This window comes from Myotis yumanensis, unplaced genomic scaffold (assembly GCF_028538775.1).
Source record: "Myotis yumanensis isolate MYYU_CA2020_CCGP unplaced genomic scaffold, mMyoYum1.0.hap1 SCAF_18, whole genome shotgun sequence".
NCBI classification, from domain to species: Eukaryota; Metazoa; Chordata; class Mammalia; order Chiroptera; family Vespertilionidae; genus Myotis; species Myotis yumanensis.
In genome coordinates, this window is record NW_027223769.1 from 39,319,439 (window position 1) to 39,343,922 (window position 24,484).

Genomic DNA, 24,484 nt, shown 5'->3' on the forward strand with positions numbered 1-24,484 from the left:
AACCAGTACTTCCTGTCACACCAGCACAGAGCAAAGGAGCTACAGCGGGTGGCGGAGGAGGACCCGCCGCCCGGCCTGCGTCCTGCAGTGGCTGCAGCCACGACCACCTGAATCCCCCCATCCCAGCCGTGCCACAGGCACTCCTTTCAGAAGACACATTTGTGACGACAAGTGAATAGATTGTTCTTTCTAACTCATCCAAGGCCCCCGTTTCTTTCAGTCTGACAGCAACTGCTCTAAGGGGAATCATGCACATTTGGGAGGCGCCTCCGGGACCCCTCGGGAGGAGCACCTGCAGCAGCCGCAGCCTACCTTCCGTGGTCCGGTGGAGCACGGGCGCCAGCAGGTCCTGGTACTCCTTCACCTGCGCGGCGTGGCCTCGGAAAACCCCTGCAACGCAGAACACAGCGCAGCGCCGCTCAGCGAGCACGCGGGGACTCCCCGCAGAGCCATCGGCCCACCTACAACTATTTTGGTAATTATCTAGGTAAATGGTCAACATAAAATTTTAAAAAAAGGTAATGAAAACGTGTGTGATAGTTTTCCAGGAAATCAATTTCAGAAGGTCATGTTAGCATTTAGGATTGAAAACTGATTATTAATTGAAATTTCTCGATGCTTCAGTGTGAATGTTAGAGATATCCGGTGTCGCAGATTATAGCATTCGTGGTTTCTACGCATGAAACTTTCTTCTTTCTAAATATGAAAATGGAGCTGTATCACTTTAAAAATAATTCAGCCCAGCCAGCGTGGCTCAGTGGTTGAGCATTGACCCATGAATCAGGAGGTCGCAGTTCGATTCCCCGACAGGGCACATGCCTGGGTTGCAGGCTCAGTCCCCAGTGTGGGGATCATTTATGTTTCTATCTCTCTCACTCTCCCTTCCTCTCTGAAATCAATAAAAATATATTTTAAAAAAGAATAATTCACAGTGTGGTTCTAATTCTCTAAGTGATTTAACATTCCGCCGGGAAGCGGGGAGCGTAAAATGCTGATGAGATGGCACAGATGCCGTCTGAGCGGCAGGACGCGGTGGCATCTCGTGCCTGCGCCTCCCGACACACCCAGCCCGCAGCTCCGCCGCAGGGAAGCTCACTCACCGTCGATGATCATGTACAGGAAAAATATGGGGAATTCACATTCGATGCCATCGAACAGCTAGAACAGAAAATAAAACATGGAAATGTCATGAACAATTAGCTGGGACAGTCACAGTGTCAGGGCAACGTACCAATCACAATTACAGTGGGATATGCAAAAGGAGTGGCTTATTGTATAACAAAACGGGGCTGATCTGAGCAGCAGGTTCATTGTTGTTTTTTAAATTCTCTGGACTCATTCAAGGGCTCATGTGCTTCATCATCGCTCAGCGCGCCTTCGCTCCATCATGTTTACGGGACTTAGCACCGCCCGTGCCCGGCATCAGCGGGACCAGAGCCGAGAACACAGACGCGCTCCCTCGAGGGCCCAGCCCACAGGGAGGCGGCGAGGACGCAGCGCCTGCCGCCTCTGAGATGTCCGTCCTCGTGTGTCAGGAACAGGGACGAACCCCGAGTCTGCCAGGGTCAGGAGGGTGTGGAGAAGGGAGCGGGGGTGCCTCACCACACACCCAGGGATTTAACTTCCTCCTCCACACAGCGGCACAGAGGGTATTTGAGGAGGCTCCTGGTCTCGCCCACTGGTAGCGGCCGAGCCGGACGCAAGCCCAGGCGGCACTTCTGACCCGCCGGCACTGGGGGTGGCATTCTCGGGTACCTTAATCTCAGCCGGTTTGTAGTAGCGTCTGTGGGGGTCCTCCAGGGACGTCCTATACCCGTCTCTCAGGAAACGCTTGAAGCCGTATTTCCCTTTCAGCTTCCGAACCACCTTGTCGAGTGTCTGGCTGAACAGAGCTTCGTCATCCAGCGCGAAGGCAGGGTAGCTGATGCAGGGGAGCAGGGCGGCGTCCGTGTTCTGGGGAACGAGAAGGGGGGGGGGGGGCGGTGGACCTACAGCGACATGGCCGACAGCCCGAGGAGACCCAGGGAGTCGGGAGTCGGCAGGGACCCGGCGCCAATGAGGCGCGCCCCAGGGACAGGGGCGTCCACGCGGCCTGGGGCAGTGGGCCTCAGAGGAGACCATCTTATCCATGAGTAAGTCTTCTCAAGGCGCAACACTGACCTCAGGCTTGAGATCTTCATTAAGGCAGTGTGTGAAATTTCACACTGGTAATTAATTAGTCCTTACAACTTAGTTTGTCATAACAACTTGTTTATAATCGCGAAAAACAGAACAATCTAAATGTCCAACAACTAGGACAGTATACTAGCAGCCATTAAAATGTGTACTGTGGACACCATTTTTTTTAATAAGGAAGCATGTCCGTTCATAGAACTCCGTTACGGAGCATTATTGAGAATATCCTCCAGTTTGTAAAGTGAAAACATTGTATATGTACATCAACCATGTGGAAACCCCCAAACATGAGTGTGCCGCCTATGATGAAAGTCTGGGGGTGCAGGAACGAGACGATATTATTTGTCTTTGTGGGTTTTACTTTTATCAAAATCTTGTGCTACGTCTTCTATACAATAGCTGTTTTTAAATAATTAAATACTCTCACTTGGGGTGTTTTCTAAAAAACAGAGCCACAAGCAACTGCCAGAAAACTCTGAGAAAGTCTCCTCCCGGCATATGAAAGTCACCCAGAGGTGACGTCACAAATGGCGTCTAATTCACGGTAAAGGTGCTCACGTGAGATCGCGATTCCCGGGGCAGCAGGGAGCACAGAGTCTGCCTGTTGCGATTATGAGCATCGAGATCCACAAATATGACTGACCACGAGCAGCCCTGGAACGAGAGAGACGGGGCTTGTACAGACTGGGCATCTGAACTGAGAAGAAACTTCACCCAAAACAACAACACTGCGTCATGTGAGAGCGGCGCTACTACGGAAGATTTTAATTTTCTTTTCAGCGCAGTCAGGTCTTCTCAAATATCCTGCAATACACACGTTAACTTTGTAATCATAACAAATGTTATTTTCCTATTTCCCTATTTCTCCTATATTTTCTTATAAATCAAAATATATTGATCACTAATCAATTAAAGATATTCAGTCTAATAAAATGCCAATATTAGTTAGCCTGCGGATAGAGAAAGCAGTAAGACTTACCATGTATGCTTAGGCTACTAATTAGGGAAGTTAACTGCATGCCACATCATGCAAGTCTGCCCCGAGTTGAAATTTTAAAGGCACAATCTAAGGAGGCTAATTTATAAGGAATGAAGTGAAATGGTAGCTTTGGTAATTCTTGCTCAATTTGATTAATTTGATTTGATTTGATTAATATAAACAGTCACCTGCTATTTTCTGCCAAAAAATAAATGGCCTCCTTGTCCAGGCCTCCCCTCTCCCAGCCTCCAAGGAAGGTGCGCAGGGGGACAGGCTCCGTTCTCACCGCATTCCTCACCGGGGCAGAGGCCAGTCAGTCACATGGTTTGCTGTCCTCTTACAAACGGACCAGCCTGCCCTGCCTGCTGAGGCTGCGTTGGCTGGGCATCGCTCTGAGCACCAAAAAGTTGTGGGTTCGATTCCCGGTCAGGGCACATGCCTGGGTTGCGGGCTCCATCCCCAGTAGGGGGCGTGCAGGAGGCAGCCAATCAATGTTTCATTCTCACATGGATGTTTCTTGCTCTTTCGCCCTCTCCCTTTCTCTCTCAAAATCAATTTAAAAATCTTAAAAAAACAAAAACAAAAAACCCAGGCCATGCTTTAGGCATATGGTCCAGATTTACAGGAGGATAAAAATCACCCAGGGCCATAGGCAGCTATTCGTATTCAGAAGCGATTTTTCAAAACCGTCCTTGAGGAGGATGTACAGATGGATTAATTATCACCTGCTGTAGAGATCAGACACATTCGTTCCAGCGGCAGCATTCAGAGGGAGGGAGGCGGAATGCCTTGCTCTGAACGCTCTGCAGAACCTGAGCAATCTCTCCTCACTAGGTCGCGTGGTGACTTCTCCCGTGAAGACAGGAGAAGGGAGAATGTTCTCTGAGGACGTGCCAGCCAGCGTGCCTGTGCGCCCTAGGGCAGCTTTCCATCTCCCACCTCCTCAGTCATCACAACTCTGCCCGGCACCTGCCTCCACCCCTGAGCGTATTTGAAGACCCACAGAGAGACCTGCCCACGCGGAGGTTCCTGACGGTGCTCCAGGGAACGCACCGCGTCCCCTCCCTGGACTCCTGTGTCCTCACCGGGAGTTTCTGCCTGTGACCCTCTCACCGGTTTTGCCCGCCCCCACCTCTGGCAACACCGATCAGTTCCCCGTACCTACGACCTTGTGCTATTGTTTATTTACCTTCCACACATCGGTGAGATCATACAGTATTTGTCTTTTTTCTCTGATTCATTTCATTTACCATAATTCCCTCAGGTACACCCATGCTGATGGAGATGTCCAGACTTTATTCCCTATGGCTGACTCCTATCCTATCGTGCACGCGTGCACCCATTCATCCGTCAGTTCCCATCTTTCTTGGCTGTTGTAACAAGGCTCAATGCCATTATTTATGCCATACTACCCTCCTATTTCTCTGTCGCACACACACACACACTCACACACACATGCACACACTCGCACACACACACACACACTCGCGCACACACACACACACACACTCACACACACTCGCACACACACTCACACACTCACACACGCACACACTCGCACACACACACTCACTCACACACACACACTCACACACACACGCACGGTTAAATGATGTGTGGAGAGGGAGGGTGAAAAGGAAATTAAACGACTGAGAGCTGCGTGAGCGCTGGGCTCCTCGGGAGGAGAGGAGTGTGGGTAGAGGCCAAGGACCCGGTCGGAGGCCCAAAGCCCCGGGCATCCCCGGGAGAGGCACAGCATTAATGCTCGTGATTTTCCACGGGCTCTCACACCCACATCCCACGAGAGGCCGAGTGTGGGCCGTGGGTGACGTAGGGCGGGCATGAGAGCGCCCAGAATGCGTGCTGCGCCCCTTTTCCCAGTCCCTTCCTGTCGGCCTCACTCTTCATCCTTCCCGTCCCGGGTGTGACGGGAGGGAGTCCGTCCCCTGGAGGAGGTGGGAGGGAGGGACAAGGGGAGGGGGAGACCGCTGGGTACCACTAGGAACTGTCTTACACTCACCGCTTGGGGTCCACAGTATTGTCATCGCCCCGACAGAAACGGCCACATTTACACCTCCGTTAACTCCCTCCAGGGCATCTGTACTGGCCTAGCATTTTCATAGCTTGGGGTTCACTGTAATATCAGCCGGAGCCTCCTTTGCCCGTCCGGCTTAGGAATCTTTACGAACATTGCTAAAGAACACGAGCGACTTCTTGACCCAGAGGAGGATGCGGTATTCTTACATTTCATTCCTTTCCATCAACAGCTCGGTCCAGGCTACTTGATTACGTGCAGGGACCGGTTAATGACCTTCTGAACATGTAAGGCAACCCTCAGGGTTTTCTCTCTTATCCCAAAGAAAATGAGATTTAGACATATTCACAGCCAGGTGAGGGTTAAGCTAGGACCCAGACTTGCAACTCTGTGGCTGTAGATGTTACACGTCCCCCTCCCCAGAGCTGGACGTTGATGTACATCACATAGAAACCGATGTGAGAACTGACGTGGGAAATACACGGCATATAAGGCCAGAAATGTCTTAACTGTGGAAGCTCATCAGCAGATTTGAGGGAAAAGTTATTGAACAAAGATGATGAGAATTCTGCCGGGCCGGTGTGGCTCAGTGGTTGAGCATCGACCCATGAACGGAGAGGTCACCAGTTCAATTCCCAGTCAGGTGCATGCAGGAGGCAACCGACCGATGTTTCTCTTGAATCCATGTTTCTCTCTCTCCCTCTCCCTTCCTCTCTCTCTCAAATCAATAAAAAAATATTTTTTTAAAAAAGGTAACGAGAATCCTTTACTAAAAGATTTTAAAAATGAAGCAATGCTCTTTAGTTAGGAAACTAAAATTTCACTGGCAAGTCCCAGGGCAGCCTGTTCGACCGCGCGACACAGATTTCAGACGTTCTGCGATACCGAGTAATGACTTGGCTAATGAGCGGCCAAATTAATTAAATAGGTAATTAAAAAAGTAATCAAAGTTTGCTGCTGCTGCTATGTTTTTTTACCTGATTGCCAAAGAGGTTGAATCCATTAATTGCTTCTAGAGCCGCTTTTGCTAAGCCCACCGAGCTGAAAGGGAAAAGGAACACGTTGTAACTCTGGCACATCTGGCCACAAAATGAGCACCACCGTCTGACGAATATTCACAAGCCAGTGTCTCCATTAACACTTATAACAACTTCCGGGAGAAGAAGGATGTCGGGGAGACCTCGGAATGACGTGCGTGCGTGTGTGTGTGTGTGTGTGTGTGTGTGTGTGTGGTTTTAGTGTTTCTATTTGATCGTTAGTGACCTCTGGGGGGAATGTTCCTAAGATCCCCTCGGTGTGGACAAAGGGCCATAGGACGGGTGGGAGCAGCGTTAACTCGGCAGCACGGGCAGCCCCGGCGCAGGAGGGAAAGGGCGAGCTGGGAGGAGGCTGCTGGGATGAGCGGTGGAGTCACCACCAGGCTGGGCACCGTCAGCTCAGACCAACGCAAAAGGGCTGTGCTGACATCAATCGAGCCTGAAAAGGACCTTGCGTCAGACACGACCGGAGCGTGGTCTGCGCACCCGGCCGAGCATCGTGCTCGGGGACCGGTAAACAGGCAGCGCTTTCTGTCCCCAGACGGCTGGTCAGCAGGCCTCTCATCTGCCGCTGCGTCCTTTCTTTGTGACACAGTGTGTACTCCTCTGCCGCGCACAACTGTGCGCAAAAATGGGGAGACCCAAGTGCCATTAAAAATAGGACACTCTTATAAATAGCAACCTTTAAGCATTTTAGACCTCCTATCCCGTTTATTCTCCTTACTGCAACTGTTTTCTGAAAGCAACTGCGTCCGCCGGGAACACTGAACAAAATTAATGATCTGTCATCCTTTCAGCATGTCTCCCAGGCAGTTAACAAAGCGGGGCTGGAGCAGCAGCCGGGCCGGAGCCTGGCAGCAAAGCCAGTGCTCCCTCCTCCCACTCTCTCTCTCCCTGCTCCCTCCCCTCCCTCCCCTCCCTCCCCTCCCCCCTCCCTCTCTCCCTCCCCTCCCTCCCCTCCCCCTCCCTCTCCTCCCTGCCCTCCCCCTCCCTCCTCCCTGGGAGAGGCCATGCCCAGGGCAGAAAGCCCTGCAGGTGCTGGAGCGTTCTGAGCGATCCGTGTCGCTGTGACCCATGTTTTCCGTGGCGTGGTCATGTGCCATCTCTCAGGTGAGCGTTATTTGTATCACAGGATGGTGAATAGATGGGAAACTTAAACTACGTGGTTGGGAAGTGGCGCACACAACCTTCTCTATGCCTCTCACGAAGTGCAACTAAAAATCCCGGGCGTTACAGGCAAGGAGACAAAGTCCCTGGAAGATGAAAGGCGGGCTGCCTCGCATATTCCAGACGGGAGGTGAAGCAGCACTAACGGGGAAATGCCAGTAGGTGCACACAAACAGAAAGGCCCCGCAAAAGCCTGCTCCCCAGCCAAGGGGCCCGGAAAAGGGCAGCCTAGCAAGACAGAAACTCTCGGACAATAGCGTCTCCGAAAACCTGTGGCCGAGTCTGCACCAGGGACGGCACCCACCCAGCCTCTCAGCCATGCGGTTCATCCGCAACAACAGGTGAGCAGGCAGGAACCGGAGCCGGGCCCGACGATCACGCACCCAGAACGAGGAGGCGGAGGCTCACTAGCCTCGCAGGCAGCAGGGAGGCCGCCAGCAGCCGCACGGGCTCCAGGCTCCGGGCGAGCACCAGGAGAGCCCCAGGTGTGTGGTCTGGGGCTCGTGCGGAGACATCCACCGCCAGCTCCTGTGCTGGCCTAGGAACGAGTCCCTGGGACCTAGGAGCCCCCTGGCCCCAGCGCACAGCTTTCCCCCTCCTGGAGCGGATAACAGAACCCTCCGTGAGTGACCCCTCATCCACAAGGCGAGGCCTGCGGAAGCCGAGCTGGAGGAGACACGCACGTAGGAGCCCGGCTCTGTCTTCTCGTGCAGACGGCCCGCCGGGGGTGGGCTTGGAAACCGTCTCCTAATTGAAGCATCACGGGAAACACACACTGCGCCCGGACTAGCGGGGATGCTCAATTCTTCCCGCTTTATCCTTTTCCCCGTGCAATCGGTTAAATAATTGGACTTAATTGAAATGTACAAATATGTTAATTTATTTTCTGCTGTATATCTAAGTCTCTGGCGACAGCAGGCCATCTAGAAAATAAAAGACTCCTAATGTGATCTTTTTAATGGCAGATACCATACATGCCGTTGTTAGAGCTGAAAATGTTTACCAGCACTGGACAGTCTGAGAAAGTGACTCCATCATTAGCTATGGGTACAGTAATACTAGGTGACCAGTACCAACAGAGCACACACCACTGTGACTTTTGCCCCGCGTGACTTCACCATTCATTTAAGAGGGCCAACGAAAAGTGAGGTTTGCTTGGGAGCTGCTCTGTAATAAAGTGATTTGTGGTATAGGTGAGCGGTCGCCAACCTTTCAGACCTCACGGACCACCAGTTGGTGACTGCTGGGATAGATCAACACTTTTCTAAAAAGATGATGGGTTAGGCCAGGTGATTTACAAACCCACCGTGAACCGGCAAGTGCGGGAACTGAACTCGGCCTCCTGGCGTCAGCACCTGCTCTACCTGCCAGCGACCAGCCCCACCTCCTGAGAGAGGGCTGTGCAGGGCTGTGGTTTCAGTGGATCTTCACGCATGGTTCTAGCAAAACCACATAACACGGCCCTGGCCGTTTGGCTCAGTGGATAGAATGTTGACCGGTGGACTGAAGGGTCCTGGGTTTGATTCCAGTCAAGGCCACATACCTTGGTTGCAGGTTCCCCGGCCCTGGTCAGGGTGTGTGCAGGAAGCAACCAAATCGATGGGTCACTCTCACATCCATGTTTCTCTGTCTCTCCCTCTCCCTCCCACTCTCTCTAAAAATCAATGGGAAAATATCCTCGGGTGAGGATGAACAAACAAGCCCACGTGTAGCAGGAAGTGGAAGAAAAGGACGCGGCCTCTGCTGTAGCTCGAGGACTGGAGCACCAGCGATGACTGGACGAAGCAGTCACTTTGGGAACGAGCGCTGTTGCAGCGACAACTCAGCCTGAGAGCAGCGCAGGCTGGCAGAGCGCTGGGGAGGGGCGCCTCGCCAGGTCCGTGATGGTGAACGCACAATCCCCTTCGCTCGTCAACTCCACTGCTCCCTTGTAATTTCACTGCTAACCTGGAGTGCCGAGAACTTAATTTGGATGATGGCTAAAATGCAGCACTATCTTCCTGTTTTACTTGCCGGGCTTGGCTTAACGTCTGCAATGACTGTCCTCCCGCTGGCGTCTGTTATTAAAATATTCTGAAATGTGCGTGTGCACTTGTATGCTAGTGCTTACCAAGGCCAGGTGTGCAAATGCTACATATATACGCATGTGTATATACACATACACACATACATATACACATACATGCTACACACACACACACACCTGTTAACATATATGTATGCTAGTGTGACCGTTACAACTTACATAGTAGAAACTATCATTGCCTTCGTTTGACAGATGGGGAAACTGAGGGATTAGAGACTTTATGCAACTAGCCATCTGGAGCCAGCCTTACGTTCACTAAACATCTTCCATCGGCTTAATTTTTCCTGTGATCAGCCCTTCAGTCCAAAAGGCACAGAGCGGCACAGCCCTCACCCAGTCTCCCAGCCTGCTTCCCCCTCCGCACACGTCTCGGTGATCTAAGCTGACCTGCAGCTCATAACCTTCACATTCGCAAATCCTTCCCTGTGCAGCACTAGGACCCACTGAGCTGCACTTTTTGCTAAAAGCTGAACTCCTGGGCATAAATTTAGAATGTCTGAAAGGCGCAACCAGGCACTAAAGCTACTTCCCTCACCCCAAGGAGCAAGGGGAATTCATACACTATTAACAAAGGGAATTCATACACTATTAACCGCAGTCGGCGGCCACTGCGGCTGACTCAGACCCACACAGCACAGCTCCCGGCTGCTCGCACCTCTTCCAGAAAACAGCGACCGACGCTACTCTGGATTCGAAAGGTCTGGACCTGCCGGTTAGGGTGAAGCTTGGCCCTGTGGGCAGGGGGACTCCACACAGCGCATGCACACTGGGGTCGGGCAGTTCCCTGGACTTGACTTTCAAAGAGCATCGCTGCCCTGCCGAGAGGAGGGCGGGTCCAGGCCAGCCAGCTCCGACCTGAGCTGGGGGCCGCCTGCTCCTCCCACAGCTGCTGGGACAGGGGAGCCGACTCTTTGACTTTAATTGTAAGTGAATTTCATCTGCATCACATAGAGGAAGGAAGCAGGTGAACATTAACACAGAAGCCACAGTTCCCATCTAATACTCTGATTTTGATTCATATTCCAACTCACACATTTAAATGAATGAAAACCACTCAGAAATCGGCAAGTTACCTCGAATGCAGCTCTGTGCTGCCGTTGTTGTATTTGCTTCCTCTTTCCCAGACACCGAAGTCAGGCACCCGGTAAACTCTCTCTACACAAAACACCAGGTTCTGAATAAAAGAGACCTGGAAGAAAAGAAGCGAAACGTGAGGACACGGGCCACAGCAGACGCTCAGATCCTGACGGAACAGTGGCGCCCAGTCTGAAACCAGCCCTCTGACGAGCTGAGATTCCTGTGCCGCTTACAGCGCTGTGACCCTGTGGTCCGTCCGCCTGCTACTCTCACCTCGGGCCTAAAGTGAGGCGCTAACATTACACCACACGGAAGAAGAGCCGACATGTCAGTGCCCCCACATTCTCCAGCGATGGGCTGCGCATCTCAAGAATGAAGGCAAACAGAAAGCGCTGCTTCATAGTGGGTAGCAGGTGGAATCGCAAATGCCCATATGAGATGTTACATATTCTAAAACCTCGGCGGTAAGAAGGCATGTCTCAGTTCTGAAACACGCCAGTTCCCCGTGGGGTCGACCTGGAGTCTCACTTCTATTCCTCCGGATTCTAATCCCCCACTTTGCACAGCCACGGGCACCCCTTCTTATAAACCCAGAGCTGACGGGGGGTGGGGGGGGGGGGCAAACAAAAGCCAGATCACGCGGCTTTTGCATAAAACTTTCAGACGCCTGATGATGTTTACACTCAGATAGAACGGTGACAGCAGAGACATGGTCCGCTCTTATTGAGCTCAAGTTCACTCATGTTCACGCAGGCATTTTCTAGGGGCCCCTGGTCCCGATTGCAGGGTCTTGTTTAGTCATCGCGTCTGGTTCAATGTGCCCGGCTGCACACATCTGCCCCCCTCATCACAGGCCCCCCTGGAGTGGAGATGCTACCGCACCTCCACCGGCACGCATGCAGCGGCAGCCGTTCTCAGAGCAAAGACCGTGTCTTAAAAGGAGCCTCATCCCTGAAAGGCTCTATGCAGCCCATTTACTGCCGTGCGACCCGGATTCAGCCCCCAGACTCTGCGGGTTACCCGGGATTTTAAGTGCGCACGTTGAAGGCTTATTGATATTGGCTACATAAAAATTTTATATCGCCAGATAAAACCTACAAGGCCGAGAAAAAGTATAAGAAAACAAGGGGGAAAAATTAAAGAGAAAAATACCAAAATTGCTTCAGTATGGATAAGCCATACAAACAGAATGCAAAGCTTAAAGCAATATCGTATTTATAAAATCCGTCAGTTGACAAAATTTAAAATGAGCCACAGCAGATATTGAGAAAGCAAAAAACAAATGCTGAAACTTGAAAATGAAAATAAAATACCGAACGAAACAAAGCCGCCACTGACCAGGCCTGTCACCGCCAGGAGTGACACTGCTCATTGTGCACGGGCCCCGCCCTGGTCCCGCCCGGACCGCCCCTTCTCCCGGCTTCGGGCGCCTCCCGGGGTGGGGAGCACGGGAAGCTGGGTGGGCGGCTCCGGGCCCTCGTCGCCTCGTCAGTCACGCTTCTCATGTTTGTTTACATTTAGGAGGCCGCTTACGACTGGTCTGAGATAGGAGTCCCCACCCCTCTGAGACCCAGAATACCTGAATTCCAATATTTCCCAATGTTATTAAAATTGAGGATGATTTAGATGAAATGAAAACATGCAATTCTTTGATGAATCGAACAGAGAAACCTTAGTGGTTATTGGTAATTTCTTCATACCATCCTTTCTCCTTTGCTATTTCTCTTCACTTCTAAATAGACTTGGCTTTCTGTAGAGCTGCATCTCGAGGGACCTAGGAGACTGAACACCACGAGGGGGCAGGACTGCAGGCACCCACGTCCCAGCGTCTCATGTGTCCACTGAGGGTCCTGGCAGTTCGTGTCTGGCCATGTTTTCCCCGTATGGGTCACGGACGAGGAAGAAGGACCAGTCCACACAGCACGCCTCCTCTTTGGGGATCTCCCACTGCGTGTACCGTCTCAATAGTAAGAGCCTGTGCTCCCACTGCGTGTACCGACTCAACAGTAAGATCCTGTGCTCCTACTGTGTGTACCATCTCAATAGTAGGAGCCTGTGCTCCCACTGCGTGTACCGACTCAACAGTAAGATCCTGTGCTCCCACTGTGTGTACCGACTCAACAGTAAGATCCTGTGCTCCCACTGTGTGTACCATCTCAATAGTAGGAGCCTGTGCTCCCACTGCGTGTACCTTCTCAAGAATAAGAGCCTCGCCCTAGCCGGTTTGGTTCAGTGGATAGAGCGTCTGCTGCGGACTGAAGGATCCCAGGTTCGATTCCGGCCAAGGGCACATGCCCGGGTTGTGGGCTCGATCTCCAGTGGGGGGCATGCAGGAGGCAGCCGATCAATGATTCTCTCTCATCATTGATGTTTCTCTCTCTCTCCCTCCCTCTCTGAAATCAATAAAGAAATAAAAAATAAAAAAAGAATAAGAGCCTGTGTCTGGCTGGGCTCAGCTGAAAGTGTGTCGCAGGTGTGTGTGTCCAGCATTACCGCCCATGAAAGAAACGCTCCTCAACTCTGGGTGGTCTGGGCGGAAATTCAGTTCAAATTTCCAAGAAGAATAAGAGCATGATATCTGTCTTTTAAAAAACATCCAGAACCCTACTGAGAGGCCCGCAAATGAAAATAATACAATATGATAAAAGTATCGCTCTACTTATAAAAGGAGGGTCACAAAAAGGAATGATGTAAAAAAACAAATAATAACAGAAAATCTGCAAATGCTATTGTACTTTCTTTGTTACTAAAATATCCTGAAAGCTCCTATTTCAGATCGCCTTAGAGCCTTCACAGGAGTACAATTTCATAACTTGCTACATGTTTGTTCATTTTCAAAGTGCTGAGCATTGAAAATGTAAAGACTTTGATTCAATATCCCAAATCCAGTCTCTGATTATATGAAATGAAGAATAATCCATTTTTTATTAAACAAAAAATGAGTTTTAAAAAGTAAGATAAGAGAGATCCTTGGAGATGAAATTCAGTGCTAAAGAATTGAGGAGCTCGGCCGGCGTGGCTCAGAGGTTGAGCGTCGACCTAGGAACCAGGAGGTCAGGGTTCGATTCCCGGTCAGGGCACAGGCTCGGGTTACGGGCTCCATCCCCAGTGGGGGGCGTGCAGGAGGCAGCCGGTCCATGATTCTCTCTCATCACTGATGTTTCTCTCTCTCCCTCCCTCTCCCTCCCTCTCTGACATCAATACAATCATTTTTTTAAAGAGCAGGAGGAGCGCGTACCTCGTCGGTGTTGTAGATGATCTGCAGCCCCGAGGAAATCATCTCCACCAGGTAGAGGAGGTAGAGGGACACCGCGTTGATCTGAAAACAAGCAGCACGGGAAGGGTTACAGGGAGCAACAGAAACGCTGTCATCAGATTCCATGTAAAATGAGACGACCAGCCCTCTGCTCCCGCTGCGGCCGAACACCGTCTCCTCCCCATCGTGACAGGTCGGAGCTGCGGCTCTAGCTCCTCATGAAACCCCAGCTTCCGGAGGAAACCCACCCCCTCAAGTCCTCGGGCGGTCCGCCTGGAGAGGGAACGGCCGCCGGAGGACCGGAGAGGTGATTCTACGCCAGTTGTTGTCAAAGACTCACTTTCAGACTTGGGGCTACACACGCCTGCGGGGGCACCGTAAACACTATGCAGCTAAAGCGCCTCCTTCAGAGGGCGCGGGGCTCGGGGGCAGCGGCAGGCACTGTCCGTTTGACTCAGCGGGATAGCAGAGCCTTTCAAATCTATGTGTGAACAAATGGTTTATAAGCAAACGAGTTTCCTTCTTTTAGTTTTTTGGTCTATTAAAGACAGACAAGGGCCTCGTCCAGATGCAGGCGGCCCAACAGAAAGACACAGGATGCTGGTTTTAAGGAATTTAGATGGACGTGGCTTCTGAGCGGCCTGTCTCAAGGGCTGCATGCACTGCCAGCCCCCAAATATTTATTCCAGCGCTGACACTGGCAAGTCAGAAACGGCTTCAGAGAGGTTCTATTTCCACGGACAGCCATTTAGGGCTCCACCTCCAGGAGCCCTCTGCTCCGACTTTCGGGGTGCTGCTGTGAGAAATGATCAGTGAGTGACAACTGCAAAGGGACTGCCAAGTAGCTGGTGACCAGCATTTCTTGAACACCTACTATGTGCCCTGCACTGCGCTTCAATTCTGGGATACAACAATAAATGAGCGGTGAACATCTGAAAACCCTACTTCAAGTAGGAAACATTTGCCAAAGCAAGAGGTGCCTGGAGCCTAATTATGTGAGAGCCCTAAGAGAAGGCTGAGCAACGACATACGCATAGGATCCTGGGTCCCACGTACGCATTGGTCACAATTAAGTACCGGAGTCTGTGCTGCACAGAATGGGGACGCCGCGCTGTTTGGAGGAGTCACACTAAGTAAGACATTTCTGATCGTTAGAAAGAGGGGAACTATAAGAAGGTCTTATTTTAGTACCAAATAATGGGTAGTAAGTATTCTGCCCTCCAGCTCGAGAAACTGCAAGAGGAGCAGGAAGGAGACGCATTAAGGATAAGTAGCGTGTATGGTATCTGGGTCTCAGGGACAGGCAACAGGAGGTCCAGCTGAGAGCAGCGGGCAATGCCAAAGCAGAACATAAAACCCTGCAGCGTGTTCTTAGCCCCGGCACCGAGGTCAATACATTATAAAGACGAAACTCAGGCTCCAGAGCCTCCGGAGTGTCGTTTCAGAGATATGTTTAGCTGTATGGGAAACTGACATATTAAAAATGAACTGTTGTGGAACAGGAACTTCTGATCTGCTGTGACGGCCCTGTCGATGGTCTTTTATTCCCTGGATCCTAAGTGTCGAAACTCTTTCAAGTTTGATGACAAGTACAAGCTTCCGTCACAGAAAAAAACTGTAAGATCTGCCCGACCGGTGTGGCTCAGTGCTTGAGCGTCGACCTATGAACCAGGAGGTCACGGTTCCATTCCTGGTCGGGGCACAGGCCCGGGTTGCGGGCTCGATCCCCAGTGTGGGGAGTGGGAGGGCAGGAGGCAGCCAATCCATGAATCTCTCTCATCATGGATGTTTCTGTCTCTCTCCCTCTCCCCTCCTCTCTGAAATCAATATACAAAAATAGCTTTTAAAAAGCCGTGTGTTCCTCCTTTAGGTGGTCCTAACATCATAACCTTTCCAGCTGCCCTTTTTGCTTGTGGACTCAGTATTCAGCCCCACAACTAACCCCGCCCGGCGGCTCCCAGCCATCCGCGTCACGCTGGTGCCCTTCCACCTTGAACATCCGTGAGTCGCTGTGAAACACTGCGAGGCCTCGAGCCTCCTCTGCGGGGAGGAGGGCAGGCCCGTGTGTCTCCTCACCTGCAGGTGCCCGTACTCCTCGTAGGAGAGGACCTCGTCCCCTGTGCGCACGTTGAACACGGAGTGGAGGCAGGTTGTCGGGCGCGGGTCCTGCTTGAACTGCTGGACCTGGAAGCAAAGGCGACAGGTACACAATGCTCGCCGTTCACGTTCACGGCCAAGCTACGGATCCCAAGTTATTCCTCGTGGAAGGTGTGAGTGAGGAAAGTTACCCCTTGTAGGTAGAGGGCGGAACAAGCCAGAGATGTGACTGTTTCTGAAGAAACAAAACAGGCAGTACCCGTAACTGCTGACTGGACGGCGTCAACCGGCCGTGGGTCCTGACTGGGATTTCACGGACCCAGCCACTCAGAGGAGCAGGACTGCCGCTTCGTGTCCCACTGACCGCGGGGCGCTGCCCTGACACGCGGTGACAGCGCTGCGGGCCACGAGCGGAGTCAGTGAGCACCGAACAGGAATGCTGCTCCAAGGGCGCGAACGCAGCCCGGCTCCTGTCCGCATGGCTCCTGCCCTCCCACCCGCTCCCCTTCCCAGGAACGCCGTCCACACCTTCCCTTGCTCGCTGGACGTCCACGTTAACATCTCAGAACATGACGGGCACCCACCGGACAGCAGCAGAGGGTGAACAGGACGGTACATGACTCAGTGGAAAAGCAACGGGGTTCTCTCTCTGAAAAGATGTGAGAGAGGCCCGGCCGGTGGCTCAGTAGTTTGAGCGTTGACCTATGAACCAGGAGGTCACAGTTCGATTCCCAGTCATGGCACATGCCCGGCTGTGGGCTCCATCCCCAGTGTGGGGCGTGCAGGAGGCAGCCGATCCATGATTCTGTCTCATCACGGATGTTTCTCCCTCTCCCTCCCTGTTCCTTCCTCTCTGAAATCAATAAGAACATATTTTAAAAATAAACATTACTCAGACCGTAACTGCTGGCCGTGGTCGTGGACAACACAGATAGACATCCATGTGGTCCCTCCTTCCACACCATGATTATCATCGCAAACACTGTCCTGGGAGATTAGACCAAAACATGGTCAAATTAGAACAAAAGCCATCTTGCCTGCCGGGTAAGGACCTATCGAAGGAGACGGTCTGATCCGTTTAATAAAGTGGTTGCCGCAGCTGCCGGGCAGCGTTTGTCATTTGTCTCCGAGACACACAGCACCCGGCAGAGAATTCACATTCAATCACTGAGTCTCGGGAAAGGCAACTGCTAAACGATTCAAGATGCTCAAATGGAAAATCACGTGCCTCTGCTTTCAGCCCTAAAGCTGCTAGAAGACAAGTAATTTAACATTTCAGACAAAAATAAGGCCCAGACTCTCTAGCTTTGGAATGCAATGGGGTGAGTTGCATGTGAATCATTGACAAAAAGCTCTCGTGAAAGCAGCCAAAATCAAGGAGACATTAATTCGTGCTTTACGGCGTCGGCCATCTGGCAAGTAAAAGTGAGGAATGATTAACAGAAAATTTGCTCGGCTAAGAAAACCTAGAGCCCTAACCAGTTTGGTTCAGTGGACAGAGCGTCGGCCTGCGGACTGAAGGGTCCCGGGTTCGATTCCGGTCAAGGGCATGTACTTTGGTTGCGGGCACATCCCCAGTGGGGGGTGTGCAGGAGGCAGCTGATCGATGTTTCTCTCTCATCGGTGTTTCTGATTCTCTATCCCTCTTCCTTCCTCTCTGTAAAAATCAATAAAATATATTTTAAAAAAAAGAAAACCTAGAGCCTTAGCCAGTTTGCTCAGTGGTTAGAGTGTCAGCCTGCGGACCAAAGTGTAGCAGATTCCCGGTCAAGAGCACGTACCTCAGTTGCAGGCTTGATCCCTGGCCCAGGTCAGGGTGCCTGTGGGCGGCAACCAATTGATGTCTCTCTCTCACATCGATGTTCTTTCTCTCTCTCTCTCTCTCTCTCTCTCTCCCTCTTCCCTCCCTTCCATTCTCTCAAAAAATCAATGAGGAAACATCCTCAGGTGAAGATTTTTTTTAAACCTAGATTCATGTTTTCTCTGTCTCTATTTTATTTGGCTTTTCTGAAAATGTGTCCTTGTAAATAAACAGCTTCTCATTTAGGAAAAGGTAACAGTACTGTGTCCTCCATTCCCAATGTGTAGCCTTAAAACATGCACTCAGGTAGGAAAACCCATCTCTCAAGGCAATCCTGAGAGAATCAGCTTTATGAAACTTTAATGGTTTCTCATGAATTGGAAATTACTTAGTAGCGTTTTAAGCAAACAAATGTTTAAGTCGATAAAGACATCAGTGTGCACGCCTGGTGTGAGGCAGATCCCACCCCACCTGCAGACTGAGCGACAGCATAGGAAGGCCTCTCCTTAGCGAGCGGGAACAGGAGCAGGAGCGGGAGCAGGAGCAGGAGCGGGAGCGGGAGCAGGAGCAGGAGCAGGAGCAGGAGCAGGAGCGGGAACAGGAGCAGGAGCGGGAGCAGGAGCAGGAGCGGGAGCGGGAGCAGGAGCAGGAGCAGGAGCAGGAGCGGGAGCAGGAGCGGGAGCAGGAGCGGGAGCAGGAGCGGGAGCAGGAGCAGGAGCAGGAGCGAGCCGGTGAAAGGGGAGGCGCGGACGCCGAGAGGGAACAGGCCCGGCAGCAGGTGAGCCCTGAGACTGCAGGACGGCAATAGCCGGGAGTCAGCTGTTCTCCCTCCTGCAGATCTAGGACCACCCCTCACCCCCTCAAATCCATCCTCAGTTCACAGCCTCTCTCGGGTGGTGTTTTTGGAAGTTACGTTGGGAAGCGTGTCTTATGACGAGAGATCAGTGGGAGTAGAAAGCCTTCGACTTCCTCCGCATGGTTTCACCTAAGACGACGGAGAAGGCCAGCCGTCCGGGCAAAGCCCAGCCAGTGAGCCCCACACAGGCTTCCTCCGGCTTTACAGAAAGGCCGAAGGACACAGTGCACGTTTTCCAATACGCAGAGCGACATGCCCTACTGCTGCGGCCCTAAGGGTAGGTGAGCAACAGGAAGAGGCGGAGGTGAGGGAGGCAGCGGGTGGGGGGAGGGGGGCTGCCCAGGTTCAGGCTCCCTGGGTCAGCCCCGCCCGGTCATCCGGGGGCTACAGTAACACCCTCCAGCCCTGCTCTGACAGGTGTGGGAGCAGGAAAGATCACAGCAGGAAAATGCTTAGAAGCTTTAAGTCCGGTGCCCTGTGGTCTGCACAGACTCCCAATCCCGCCCTGTGGTCTGCACACACTCCCAATCCCGCCCTGTGCCCTGTGGTCTGTACACACTCCCAATCCCGCCCTGTGGTCTGCACACACTCCCAATCCCGCCCTGTGGTCTGCACACACTCCCAATCCCGCCCTGTGCCCTGTGGTCTGTACAGACTCCCAATCCCGCCCTGTGCCCTGTGGTCTGTACAGACTCCCAATCCCGCCCTGTGCCCTGTGGTCTGTACACACTCCCAATCCCGCCCTGTGGTCTGCACACACTCCCAATCCCGCCCTGTGCCCTGTGGTCTGTACACACTCCCAATCCCGCCCTGTGCCCTGTGGTCTGTACACACTCCCAATCCCGCCCTGTGGTCTGCACACATTCCCAATCCCGCCCTGTGGTCTGTACACACTCCCAATCCCGCCCTGTGGTCTGCACACACTCCCAATCCCGCCCTGTGGTCTGCACACACTCCCAATCCCGCCCTGTGCCCTGTGGTCTGTACACACTCCCAATCCCACCCTGTGCCCTGTGGTCTGTACAGACTCCCAATCCCGCCCTGTGCCCTGTGGTCTGTGGTCTGCACACACTCCCAATCCCGCCCTGTGCCCTGTGGTCTGTACAGACTCCCAATCCCGCCCTGTGCCCTGTGGTCTGTGGTCTGCACACACTCCCAATCCCGCCCTGGGCCCTGTGGTCTGCACAGACTCCCAATCCCGCCCTGTGCCCTGTGGTCTGCACAGACTCCCAATCCCAACGTCGTCGCATCGCCTACAGCTCACTGATTTTAACGACCGGCCACGTGCTCACAAGGAAAACACGCTTAGCCCCTGTCACTGAGGGCTCAGGGCCGCTGAAGGCACACTCGAGCTGCACGCGAAAGACGCCGTCACTGAGGAGGCCGGGTAGTGAGGGTGAAGAGTGTTTAGGAAGGAAATGAAGAGCTAACTACAGCAAACCACAGAGAACAGCCTCGCTATTACATCCTTTCCCTCGGTCAGCGATGCTCACTGAGACCTACCTGCTCTCAAGGAGGCCTACCTCCCGGGGGAGAAGCTGGGTTCACAGACCACAGGCGCTCAGGTACACTGTGCACTTCACACACGCGGGAAAAAACAACGCGCATGGTAATCGCTTCAATTATAGGTGACACGCTCTGCGACAGCGTGTCAGCCTGACGCAGAGCTGCATTCCAGGCCTTAAAAACCTCATTGATGTTTCTATCTCTCCCCCTGAAATCAATAACATATTTAAAATATATATATTTTTTTAAGATGCACTTCTAAACCTTTACACTCGTGACCTGCGGAGTCAGGTCTCAGCAGACAAATGACAGGTGTGTCACGTGTCCCTATTACCAGCCTGCGACTAAATCTACTTCTTCTGCGAGGGACATGCTCTTGTTGCCATATTTTGACGGCAGAATAGAGGTGATTTTCTTTTTAAGTTTTAACTTCAGATATAGGTCTTAAAAAGGAAAGGTACCATCCCATTTTTCACCATTCCAAGCATAAATTAAAACAATACAATATTCACATGATAAGAACATACAAAATGCTACATACCCAAGACTGCCCGAGTAATCACTGGTGTGCACCTCTGCAATGAGCCTTCCGCCTGGGCTGGCCTTGGGGACACGTGACACACTCACAGACACTCTATTAGGACCCGGGACACAGGCATATAGGCAAGTAGGGAAATACCTCATTACATGTGTATGGTGCTTTGCCGTTTACAAAGCTTTATTGTGTATATTATTCCTTTAATTTCCACAATGACCTATACAGTCTGCTGTTTTCTTTGTTTTCTTTTTAAAATATATTTTTATTGATTTCAGAGAGGAAGGGAGAGGGAGAGAGAGATAGAAACATCAATCATTAGACAGAATCATGGATCAGCTGCCTCCTGCACGCCCCCTACTGGGGATGGAGCCCACAACCTGGGCCTGTGCCCCGACTAAGAATTGAACCGTGACCTCCTGGTTCATAGGTCAGCGCTCAACCACTGAGCCCCGCCCGCTGGGCCTGTTGGCTGTTTTCTAAGTCTGTGATTCCTGTCTTCTTTACAGGTAAATGAAGTGTTATATTTTTAAGTGACATTTACTTAAGCCAGAGTATTCACATGTGCAAAGGGAATTTTTAAAAAAATATGTTTTTATTGATTTCAGATACAAGAAGGGAGAGGGAGAGAGAGATAGAAACATCGATGATGAGAGAAAATCACTGATTAGCTGCCTCCTGCACGCCCCACACTGGGGATCGAGCCTGCAACCCGGGCATGTGCCCTGAGCGGGAATCAAACCGTGACCTCCTGGCTCATAGGTCGACACTCAACCACTGAGCCACACTGGCCAGGCCCAAAGGGCATTTTCAGGAGGGTTTTCTCCGGTACTGTAACCTTGGGTAGAATACGGATATTGAGGCTCCCGAGAAACTTCTTATCGAGCAAACACCAGATGCAAAATGCAAACAGACTGGAGCCTGAACAGCCACTCCCGACCACCCGCCGCGAGGGCTTCTTCGAAGGCGGTACTTCGGGCCGCACTGGGCAGGCAGGGGCCGTGCTGGCCCTCTGAGTGCCTCCCCCTCGGGAGAAGCTGCTGTGGGCCCATCGCTCCGGGGGGCCGAGGCCCCAGCCCGGCCGGCGCCTCACCTTATCGGCCTGCCGCATGTAGCAGTACAGGATCCCCCGCATGCACTTCACGGCCGAGTGCTCCAGCTCGTGCGTCCGCCCCTTGTCGTCGTCGATGCGCCTGGGCGGGAGAGAGAGCTCAGGCAAGAAATCGGAAAGGGACTTGGGAAGGGAGCTGAGCTTCCGATAATTACGTATTTAACTATCTGGCTAATCCCACGTTCTGGCGACGTCTACTAATTCTCTAACAGTGAAGCTCCATTTTCCCGGCAGATGCAGAAATGCTGCCAAAGAAATATAAAAATCCCAGGATGAAACTTGTGCCGATTTCTCCTTCTTTTAAGGACGGAAGGCAATTGCTCTAAAAATAGCAGACAATGTTTTCCACACGGAATTGGCTCAAATTTTAAGCGATATTTCTATATTGGAAAAATCTACCAAAAGATATTTTTAAAACTCCTGTTACAGGGTAGAGGCAATTTTTAATATTGATCCTTTTAGGTTATACAATGGCCACTTGATTTCTGAACCCTCCATACAACTCCATTGATATCTATCTCTCTCTCTCTCTCTCTCTCTCTCTCTATATATATATATATATATATATATACATACACACACACACACACACACACACACTAGTATATATATGTTTCATGCTAGTACCATACCGTTTTGACTATTACTTTACATTTTGATTTGCATTATAGTATTGACATCAGGGAGCCTGATCCCTCCCTCTTTGTACTTCCTCAAGATTTGTTTAGCTACTTGGGATCTCCTGTAGTTCTGGATGCATCTTAGGATTCGTGCTCCAGTTCTGAGAAGCAGCCGCGGGTACTCTAACAGGGCTGCATGCGTCTGTACACGGCTGCAGGTACTAGGACAGCTTAACAATATCAGTCCTTCCAGCCCGTGAACAAGAGGCTGGGGGCTGGGCTGGCACAGGAGCCCTGTGGCCTTGACTTAACCCTCCAAGTACTTGTATCTTCTCCCAGTTCCTTCCTGTGGCAGTTCCTCCTGCCAACACCTAATGCTGATCTGCAGGCCCAGAGGTAAGGAATTATGTGAAGCATGAAAACCAGTCCCCTGTCAACCCTTAGGCAGACGGGAAGGTGCCGTGGGTCCACAGCAGAGTCAGGGACAGCTGACCCGGCGTCCTGGGTGCACACCCCTCCCTAGCGAGGGACAGCGCACATGGCTCACCTGTACGCGAGGGCCACAGCCCAGGCGGCCGCAGCGCAGTACAGGCTGTCCTGGACCTTGGCCTGCTGGTCCCCGCCGCAGGTCTTCGTGGGGAAGAGGCCGGTGGTGGGACTCTGGTACAGCAGCACCGTGGCCTTGACTGCGAGGAGGCAGGAGAAGGGTGAGCGGCACAGCCCCCGCCCCCCGGGCCGCCCCGCCTCACCCCCTTCTGACGGTTTTGCTGCTCCTAAACTGAGCTGCAGCGTAAAACCTTTGATGATATGGGAATAGCTCCACGCTAAGCCACTGCAGCCAATCTTTGTAGCCAGTTAATGAAAACAGAGGAAATAAAGGGCAACATAAAATATATACCGGAATCCTGGACAAAGGAAGTTGAATTAAGGTAAAGTTGAAGCAAACAAGCAAAAATCCTTACTGTAAGGGAGACAAATAAATCAAATGTTACAGTATCTGTCCTTCCAGTCTAAGCATATGGCACATAAAGTAAATTGACACAAAACACAGGCATTTCCACTTAGTTCTGAGGAAAAATAGGGAACCTCCCCCCACACACACACACATATACACATACACACATGTATACATACACACACATGCGCGTACATACGCACACACATACACATGTACACATACACACACATACACACACCCACGCATGTATACATACACATATACACATACACACGCGTGTGTGTACACATACACACATACACACACGTGTGTATACACACACATAAAAAACAAAGCAACAGCAGGATAGGGACCTGACATGAGTGCCAGTGACCCGAGGTCACCGTCTGTGTCTCGATGAGTTAGAGACAGTTATGCGAGGTTCAGGGCTGCCCGGGAGCCAGGCCTAAGTGAATGAGCAAGCGAGCCCATCCACAAACCAGGCAAGCGCCCTCAGGAAAGCCTCTGGAATGTTCCCGAAGCCTGAAGGGCACCAGGGACCCCGGTGACAGCGCTACAACTATTCCAGGACTGATGTGATTGCCGGCTCCTTCTGCAGCCCCAGCACCCCATGCGGCCGGCACAGAGCGGCCTCCACGCGCCCCCTCACAGCCCAGTGTGGGGCATGACATGACGCTGATGCCCAGCGCATGACGGAGGGGAGCAAGCAGAGCAAGCGCTGGCCCGAGGGCGCGTCCCCGCCGCTCACCGATCCTGTAGTAACGATCCAGCTTCTCCCACAGACTCTCATGGTCGGGCTGCAGAAGGTGGATGCTCTTCAGAGGTTCGTAAACGGAGCCTGCGGGGAAGGAGCCTCGTCACCCTCGGTGCTTTCACCCCGCGCCCCAAGGAAGCCGCAGACCGAGCAGCGTTTCGTGCTTACGGGCGAGCGATCGTATCTCACTACGGTTTGCGTTTTGGGTGGAGAAAGGAGAGAAGAAAGCTCCCCTGTAGCAAGTCCGAGGGTCTGACTGTGGGGAGATCCCCCCCCCTCACCCCGCAGCCACCAGCAACTCGAACAGCTCTCCTGCTCAGGTGCCGTCACTCGCCCAACAGTTTCCCTTCCGCCTGAGGAATCCGCCTTCTAACCTGCCCTGAGGTCCGCGCGGCATCCAAATGCTCCAGCCGCACCAGGCAGCCCTCTGCCAG

The 24,484-nt window shown here is 52.2% G+C and overlaps 1 protein-coding gene across 3 annotated transcripts in view; it reads right to left on the minus strand.

The window, feature by feature from the left end:
• PHKB (phosphorylase kinase regulatory subunit beta) overlaps positions 1-24,484 on the minus strand; it is a 65,466-nt gene that overhangs the window by 28,712 nt on the left and 12,270 nt on the right. For all 3 annotated transcript variants that reach the window (XM_070399002.1, XM_070399001.1, XM_070399003.1), the window contains 11 exons: positions 24,045-24,134; positions 22,886-23,024; positions 21,701-21,800; positions 15,889-15,996; positions 13,795-13,875; positions 10,553-10,668; positions 6,167-6,230; positions 2,734-2,829; positions 1,756-1,953; positions 1,101-1,158; positions 313-390 (listed from right to left, as the gene is read on the minus strand). In XM_070399002.1, coding sequence (XP_070255103.1) covers positions 313-390; positions 1,101-1,158; positions 1,756-1,953; positions 2,734-2,829; positions 6,167-6,230; positions 10,553-10,668; positions 13,795-13,875; positions 15,889-15,996; positions 21,701-21,800; positions 22,886-23,024; positions 24,045-24,134 — 1,128 coding nt within the window. The remainder of the gene's footprint in view (positions 1-312; positions 391-1,100; positions 1,159-1,755; positions 1,954-2,733; positions 2,830-6,166; positions 6,231-10,552; positions 10,669-13,794; positions 13,876-15,888; positions 15,997-21,700; positions 21,801-22,885; positions 23,025-24,044; positions 24,135-24,484) is intronic.